Source organism: Daktulosphaira vitifoliae, unplaced genomic scaffold (assembly GCF_025091365.1).
Source record: "Daktulosphaira vitifoliae isolate Bord-2020 unplaced genomic scaffold, ASM2509136v1 Scaffold_1, whole genome shotgun sequence".
Lineage (NCBI taxonomy): Eukaryota > Metazoa > Arthropoda > Insecta > Hemiptera > Phylloxeridae > Daktulosphaira > Daktulosphaira vitifoliae.
Genome location: NW_026099572.1, coordinates 37,483,655 through 37,493,044, shown reverse-complemented (window position 1 = coordinate 37,493,044; position 9,390 = coordinate 37,483,655). Strand labels below are relative to the sequence as shown.

The 9,390-nt window shown below is 26.9% G+C and overlaps 1 protein-coding gene across 1 annotated transcript; it reads right to left on the bottom strand.

Moving 5' to 3' along the window:
• Positions 1 to 2,566: 2,566 nt before the first annotated feature.
• LOC126910570 (trimethylguanosine synthase-like) lies at positions 2,567 to 3,791 on the bottom strand. Its single transcript, XM_050693233.1, has 3 exons — positions 3,575 to 3,791; positions 3,063 to 3,514; positions 2,567 to 2,587 (listed from the first exon to the last, which is right to left on the bottom strand). The coding sequence occupies exons 1-3, from the start codon at positions 3,789 to 3,791 to the stop codon at positions 2,567 to 2,569; spliced, it is 690 nt and encodes a 229-aa protein (XP_050549190.1).
• Between the last annotated feature and the right edge of the window lie 5,599 nt (positions 3,792 to 9,390).

Genomic DNA, 9,390 nt, shown 5'->3' with positions numbered 1-9,390 from the left:
AAAAAAAAAAAAAAACACATCATAGTAAAACCAATACCTTCTCAGCTTCGCATCGAAGCTAATATAAAATATAACATATAAAATACTTTTTGAAAAATGAAAGCAGGTATTTCATAATTTTAAATATGTGTAAATTTCGACTTTTTTAAACATTTTTTCTTAAAAATGTCATAATTTGTTTATAAATAAACCAAACAAATTATTTTTTTATATAATTACCTTAGATGTTTATCTTTCGTTTGATAAACGTTTTATAAAAATTTAATCCTATACCTGTCCATAGAGGTGATTCAAAATAGCAACTTTTGCAGCATAATTTTTGATTATGTTCGGAAAATACTGCGTCCATTAAACATATATTAAATTTAATCTTATATTACATATTATGTGTTAAAAAAATTTTTTTTTCTCCCAACGACTTATCTTCTATGTGCAAATAGCTTCCATAGTTAAAAACATACTATTTTTATGTTAACATTTTGTTTTAAAATACCTTATAAGGGTTTGCTATAGTAATGATGCCTTCGATTATTAGTTATGTTACATGAATCTAGATTACATTCAATATACATTTAAACTTATTTTGAATATTTTGCCTCCCTTTGATTGAGAAAACCTACTTTGAATTTTGTAAATCAATTTACGTTGTCTTTTGAGCTACTAAAATATAATAATCGCTATAAATGAGATTTTTGCATTTTTTTCTAAATTCTTTTTGACGTAGAAAACAATTTAAATGTCGTATGTTTTTCTATTAGTCTCAATAACTTCAATGAATATCAGGGACCCAATTTTAAGAATCTCTCCTTGTGAGAAAAAATTTCTTACTCATATTACACATTTTTACTGTGTTTTTTTGTGTCTGTTATTCATTTTTTTCAGCTCTCGCTTAACCAATTTTTTTTAACGAAACGTTAAATGATCATAAAAAGTTGATTTAATTAATGATATTACATTCAAAAATTAAAAAAGTGTTCTCCCTTATCAATTAAAAATTTTTTAACCAAATAAATTTCTCCACATAGACAATTAAAATCATTCATTTATAATGTTCTTAATGTATATATTGTGGAATTAGGTTTGATATGATATGTTTCAAATACAACGTTGAATAATATTACTTTGTTATTTATTCATTTTTTAACTCTATTTGTGTGTTCTTCTGTCATTTGACACGGTCACGGCATTGTTACCCGTGTGACATCCTGCAGTCATGCCAGCTTCTTCTCAGTCATCACACCATTTTAAACCGTTACACGCATTATCGTCGTGATGTAAAGTCCAACTAATGTCTAGCATCGAATACTCACCACAAAAATACGCTTCTCAGACATCTTCGTGACATCAAAAATGATTCGTCCTCCGTTTGGCGAAATATAGTTTCCGTTTTATCATTAGACAGCGACGTTTACATATTGTAAAAAAATATTATTATTATTGCTTTTTTTTTTTTGTTTTACGAGTTTATTCAAATAAATGGCACTACGTCATTCGATAAACTATTAAACTGTGTCGTCTTCCTACTTTTATTTTATTTTTGTGCTCGGCACGTGAACGTAACACATTCTACAATATTCCAAAATTTTTTATAACATGTTACTCAATAAATTATACCATCTTCTTCTTTTTCCTCGCCATTATCCCAACTACTCGGGGTCGGCCACCCTTATCCTAAACTTCCACTTGAAACAATCACCAACATCATCTACGCTCACATCAGCTTTCCTCATAACGTGTTCAATTACATCCCTCCATCTCTTTTTGGTTTTCTTCTACCTCTTCTTCCTTCAACATTCATGTCTATAACTGTTGTTACAGCTTCCGATTTCTCTCTCCTCATAACATGACCAAAATATCTAAGTCTATTTTCCTTATCTTATCTACGATTGATGCTACACCTATACTCTCTTTTATATGTTCATTAGTTTTCTTAACTTCTCTAGTCACCTCACTCATCCCTCTAAGCATTGTCATCTCTGATACACTCATTCTCTGATCTACTTTCTTGTCAACCGCCCAACACTCTGAAACATACATTATAGCTGGTCTCATTATAGTCTTATAGAACATACCTTTCAGCCTTAATTTCTAATTAAAACATTATTAAGTGGTCTAATGTGACGGACTTGGAGAGTCTTTATACTTTTCAATCTAATGGGTTTATCTAAGTTGAAATTAAGCTAAAAATCTTATACTCTGGGTGTTCAGGTTTATCTCACGAGTGACTAGGCATTAGAGTTGGTCATTAGTGCCAGTAAGCCAAACATTTTTCCAACTAATAATATTTAACGAAATGCACATTATTTTGAAAAATACCGAAAAATAAAACTTTAAGGCAAAAACAAATGAGCAGAGAATTCTAAATTTTCATAATTTTAATTTACAAAAAATATGTTCCTAAAATCACAACATCAATTAAAATTTTTTGGAATATTTTTAGTTTTGGAAATACGATCCTTAATTAACAAAAAAAAAAAACTAGCACATATTATAAAATGTCAGCCATCAAATTCTTTAATATCCACTTCAGTTTTGTTTATTATATAATACTAATTTATATTATAAATCAGGGTAATTTAGGAGGAAACTAGAAATGTATGAAATGTTTATAAAAACAATTGTCTATATATTTTTAAATTAATTTAATCGTTTTAACTACGGCAGTTATAGCTGAGGCAAAATATAAGAGTTATAAGGTAAATATGATTGTTGAAATTGGTGAATTTGTCATAGTTCATAATTATTAATTACTGGAAGTCAAAATCTGTAATAGTCTATGTTGATGTCGAGATTAGTAATGATCTATATCAGTTGAATCGCAAATTTAATCGTATGAAATATTAATTATGTTTTCCTTTTTGACTGAAGAGTTTTATGTTAGTTTGTTTGCGTTTTGAATTCATGTTATTGAATCTACCAAAAAATGTGGTGATGGAATCTAGTTTTCCATTGATAAAGTTATTCTGTATTTCTATGTTGTTATTAAAGTATTTTGCTAATTTGAATAACTAAAAAATGAATTGAAAAATATTAACTGTATTGTGTATGAAATAGAAACTTACTTCATTTCGATCAGTACTTTTAGGTATGTGTAGTGCTACGTTAGGAGCAATACTTCGGGCCAATTCGAAGATCGTTCGACCGCCACCTTCGTATTCACTACACATATTTTTCTCCAAACTGTATGTCTTATGGTTTTTGTACAACGGTCCTCCCCATGGAGGCGTAGTTACTATGACTTCTACTTTGTATTTCTTTACGTCTTTAGCTAAAGTGAAAAAATCACCCACGATGAATTCGATCTTATTCCTCACACCATAAATTTCCGCATTCTTCTTAGCAAATTCCAATTTGATCGGGTCAATGTCTATAGCGATTACTTTTTTATACTTCATTACTAACTGAATTACGTTACCTCCATAGCCACAAAATGGGTCCATTGCTACATTGTAACCTTCACACCTCTTGGCAATATACTTGCTCAAAATTTCAAGGTACACGGAATAAAATGATTCTAAAATAATAGTTAACATTAAAAAAATAAAAGATTAATAAAGAGTATTAATTAAATTACCATAATCCAAGAGAATTCCGTCATCAAATTTTTCAAACAAGTATCTCTTATTCCATAAGTGTTTTGGAATATCATGAGAGCTCGTTTTATTGGAGCTATTACTGTCCAAGTCATGTTTAATTTGCGAAGTTTTACTGGTAAATGATGAATCTGACGTATGTGATTGAGTTAATTCAGTAGAGTGACTTATTTGAGTCGAAATGTTGTTCTTGCACATCTCTGTAGCGTATTGGAGCTGGCAGAAGGCGTCATTGTCGATAAGGTCATAGTTCAGAAGGTGGTGATGTGATATATTCAAGTTAGTTTCAATGGAAATGTCCAGTGTATTATTCTCAAAAATGTTTTCTTCGGTTTCAATGGTCGTAATTTGTGTGGATGTCTGTAGATTTTTGATCTGATAAAATATTTCTCAAAATAGGTGTATCATTAGTGTCCGTTGTCGAAATTGATGTACTAATTGGTTTAGTTTTCGACTTCGCAGTTTTGTTCTGCTTAGAAAGTTCATCGTCCAAAAATATAAGAAATATTAAAACTAAAATACCACTAAAAGCGAAATCTTGAAAAATTTGTTATAGGTATAAAAAAATAAACAAGCACCATACACGAAATATCAGGAAAAGTGTCCATCGTGTCAATGAAATTAACACTATAAAAAAATGAAAGTAAAATATATAAATTTATATTTAAAAAATATGAATAATATAAGAAAAACTTGACTGGTTGGCTTCCACAAGAGCTTATATTTTCTGTTCGCTGGTTAGACTAAAAGTCCAAATGAATTTTTAGTTTACTAGATATTTTATACTAATTTTTTTCGGGTATTTTAGCCAACGACAAAAATCGTTGCTAAAACAAATGTTTTCATTAAGTTAAATATGTTATTTCACGATCGCCATAGGTGTTTTCAGCCAATATCTATTTTATATACTTCGAATTATACATGTTAGAATAAAAAGCAATTATAACATAGAAATCGAATAATTTATTATCGAAAGAATGTTATAAAAAAAGAAATTCTTACCTTGTTATCATAGAAATAGTTTTTAAGATATAATTAATTTTTAAGTAATTGACAATAGCTTTATTTGATGAATATATTGGTACGGTTTGTAACTTTATATTAATTACATTTTATATTCAAAATAACACATTTTATTAAACAAATTTAATAATTTTTGGACAATTGTCAAAAATGTTTTGTTATATTAATTGACTTTAAAAAAAAAGTAAAAAAGACTTTTGCTTAAATAGGAAAAATAATGATGTTTCCACCGGCACCATTTGGTGATATTTTGCTTGAGAATTTTTTTGTGATGAATTAGTTCGCATACATTTAAAACTCCTTAAATCTTACTCTTTTCTCTAAGTAAAACTTAAAAATTTCAAGTTTTGAGTGCATCTATTTATAAAAATAAATAATTTTGAATTTTTATTTGTGATAAAGACTTTAGTCATATATTTCATAATTCCGATTCAAATAGTCAGAAATATTATGCTTATTGCACTGACGCTGTGTTGCTGCAGAATTTTTTGGAGATGAAACTTTCAAAGAAGGAAAAGACTTTAACTAAAACAGTAAAACCTGTTATGAATACTCGCTCGAATTTGACTACACATCCTATCAATTTGAAGATACCTATTTTGAAATATTTAAAATAATTTAGAACTTAGAAGAACTGCTCAGAGAAGATAAATTTGCGCTAACTACAATAATTGTAGTTTTTGTGGTTTCACTTATTATTATTGAAACCACAAAAAACCATCTAAAACTTCTATAGAGAAATTTACATTAACCCTGAAACGCTAGCGTACGTCAGACTGATGCATCGTGCGCACGCCGATCGCTTCCCCTTCTGTCCCTTCCATCCTGCACCTCTATACCTTTTTTACGTGATTTGAATAAAGACTTTTTTAAAAATGATTATAGCTCGTTTATATCGCAACTACCCTATGCTCACGACGTTAACAATTAAAACTATCAAAGGAGTCAAATTGACGCTTCGCTAGTAAAATGCGCCTATAAGATATCACTAGCGTTCCAGATTTAATAGATAATTTATTTTACTTGGATAAAACATCGTCGGAAACATATCTTTCAACTCCATCGTCTAATATATTGCCAGAAAATAATATTACACATGAACATTTCATTACTGAATAACGAAATTGAATCTATTACAATAAAAATACAAAACTAATCGAGCTTTTCTGATATATTTACTGTAAAAAGTAATTATAAAATTTCCTATTTTTTACTATTTAATGATATCAATTTTAAACTCTTAAGTTGAGCTAAAATTTATGGTTATACATTCTTATTTTTAAACTTTTACTTTAAAGGACAAAAAAAAGTAGGTTAAAAATGATTACTTTTAACATATTAAAAATCAAAATCAATAATAATTTGAAAACAATTATAAAAATTATATAATATTTAATTAAAAAATTATACATAATATTTTTGAATCTAAGAATTACTAATCGTATTCAGTTAAGATATTACCCTTAAAAATTGAAAAAAAAAATCTCTTATTCAAATAAAAAGTAGCTTAATCAGCTTTTCCATACAAGCAATTATAATCATTCATTTCTAATATTTTTAAAGTGTTTATTGTCGAATTAGTTTTGATATGATAAAAGTATTCAACTACAAAAGTAAATAATATTACTTTGTAATTTATTAATTTTTTAACTCTATTTGTGTGTGCTACCACTACCAGTATAAATCATAAATCTAAAAAAAATGACTTTTTGTTTCACCTGAATTTAACAATGGATTTATACAATTATAATCAAATTTTATAATATGATCAATCATTAAATTTAATTAAATTCTGAATATATCAATAGTAGAATCTTTTTAAATATCAAAAGTCAATTACAAATGATTACTTTGATTTTTATTTAAGTGATCTATCACGATAAAAATGCAAAAAGTTGATCTAAGAGTTATAGTAATAAATTCATTTTTAGCTTCGATGCGAAGCTGAGAAGGTATTGGTTTTACTAAGATGTGTTTTTTTTTTTTTTTGTGTCTGTTACCACTTTTTCTCAGCTCTCACCGAACCGATTTCTTTCAATGATACGTCAAAAGATCACAAATCGTATCTAGTCGAAGACATTACCCTCAAAAATTGAAAAAAATTCCCTCGTTCCCCGTAAATGGGGGAAAAATTACCTCCAAAAAAATTACAAATTTAAAAATGGCTAATTTTTGAAATTTTTTCAATTTTTTTTAATAAAAACTGCCGTAACTTTTTAAAAATAAACATATTAATATAATTCCTTTTTTTATAAATGCATGATGTCATTACCTATCATTTGGTATATTTTTTTTATAAATCTGACTTTTTACCTACCCAAAGGGGGGGATTCAAAATGACAACTTTTTACAAAAAATTAATTTTTTCAAATTAAATTTTGAAAATGTTCCGGAAGGTCTGACACTTTTATATATATCTTAAATTAAAGCTAATGTAATATGCTTTATCATGAAAAAAAAAAATTTCGGACTTTATCTTATCTTCATGGTGAAAATGGCTACCGAATGCTATTTTTGTGTGAAAATTTTCGATTTTGTATTTTCCATTTTTAACTTTATTATGCTATAACTTTTTGAAAAATGTATGAATCATTACAATTTTTTTATGAGAAGTAGTATTTATATAGATCTTTCATTCGACATACTGTTTTTTTAAATCGGACCATTTCCCTAAATACAGGGGGGATTCAAAACATAAAAATGCATATAGAAAGTAGAACTTTTTCAACGTAACTTTTGAAAGTGTTCCGGAAGGTCTGACACTTTTATATATATCTTAAATTAAAGCTAATGTAATATACTTTATAATGGTAAAAAAAAATTTCGGACTTTATTTTATCTTCATGGTGAAAACAGACATTAAACTTAATAAAAAAAATACGATTTTTGTAAAAAAATTCTTTTTTATATTTTTAACTTTATAATGCTATAACTTCTCGAAAGATGTATGGATCAATATAATTCTTTTTTTTGTAGATGCATGATGTCTTTACCTATCATTTGGTATATTTTTTTTATAAATCTGACTTTTTACCTGCCTACAGGGGGGGATTCAAAATGACAACTTTTTCACAAAAAATTGACTTTTTCAACTTAAATTTTGAAAGTGTTCCGGAAGGTCTGACACTTTTATATATATCTTAAATTAAAGCTAATGTAATATGCTTTATCATGAAAATAAAAAAATTTCGGACTTTGTCTTATCTTCAGGGTGAAATGGCTACCAAATGCTATTTTTGTGTGGAAATTTTCGATTTTGTATTTTCCATTTTTAACTTTATTATGCTATAACTTTTTGAAAAATGAATGGATCATTACAATTTTTTTATGAGAAGTAGTATTTATATACTATTTAGATCTTTCATTCAACATATTTTTTTTTTAAATCGGACCATTTCCCTTTATACAGGGGGGATTCAAAACATAAAAATACATATAGAAAGTAGAACTTTTTCAACTTAACTTTTGAAAGTGTTCCGGAAAGTCTGACACTTTTATATATATATTAAATTAAAGCTAATGTAATATACTTTATTATGGAAAAAAAAATTTCGGACTTTATTCTGTCTTCACGTTGAAAATGGCTACCAAACGCTATTATTGTGTGAAAATTATCGATTTTATTTTTTACTTTGTTAACTTTATAATGCTATAGCTTATTGAAAAGTGTATTGATCAATATAATTTTTTTATGGGAAATACTATTTTTTAATAATCCCTTTTTCATTCGACATACTTTATCTTAATCAGGATATTAATAAGGAACTAGCAGTTTATGAAGCTTTTGGAATAATCCACCAATTTTTTAAAATTAAACACTATCTAAAGATTTGCATCGAAGCGTTTTTTTTTGATAGTGATTTTAATCACTGTCAGATATCATTATACTTGATCCAACTATGCCACGTCACCACTGTGCCGCGACCCCCCTGTGCTGGGTTTTTTTTTTATATTAAAAACTTTCACTTTAAAGGATAAAATAAAGAAGTTAAAAAGTTATTACTTTTAACATATTAAAAGTTAATATCAATAATAATTTGAAAACAGTTTAATATAGCAATTATATAATATATAATTTTATCAGTCTTTTTATTTCTGTATCTAGTTATAAAAATAAATGATTTAATCTTCTTTTTACAAATAGTTATAATTAATGTACATACAAAAAATAAGATAAAATAAATATTCCAATGTGTTATCTGAAATTAACATTAACAATATAATTATTAAGAAATTATAAAACAGGGCTGCACAGTGGGGTCACAGCGCAATATGGAAGTGTCATAGTTAGGACAAGTATAGACGATATCTAACAGTTATTAAAATCACTATCATAAGAATCGCTTTGAAGTAAATCTGATAGTCATTAGATAGTGTTAAGAAATTAGTGGATCTAATACTTCCATTCTTATAAGTTAAGACTGCATATTAATCTTCACAATTTCATTTTTTTCTATTTAATAATGTCTATTTCAAACTTGCAAGCTGATCTAAGAGTTATGGTAATAAATTCATTTTTTCTTTATATTATATAATTTCACTTAAAAGGACAAAATAAAGAAGGTTAAAAATTATTACTTTTAACAAAGTCAATATCAATAATAATTTGAAAACAGTTCAATATGACAATTATATAATATATAATTTTATATTATATTTTTGAATCTAAGAATTACTAATCTGGATATAATTAAGGAAATCATTGATGTTGGTTTGTAATTATCCACCAATTTCTTAGAATGAAACACTATCTACAGATTTGCATCGAAGCGTT

Bases quoted from the DNA above. Each gene is read 5' to 3' on its own strand.
- LOC126910570 (XM_050693233.1), bottom strand. From the start codon at position 3,791: ATGTGCAAGAACAACATTTCGACTCAAATAAGTCACTCTACTGAATTA. The intron at 3,515-3,574 runs GTAATTTAATTA...CTATTATTTTAG, and splicing joins CGGAATTCTCTTGGATTATG to AATCATTTTATTCCGTGTAC. The intron at 2,588-3,062 runs GTAAGTTTCTAT...ATACATTTCTAG, and splicing joins AAAGTACTGATCGAAATGAA to TTTCCTCCTAAATTACCCTG.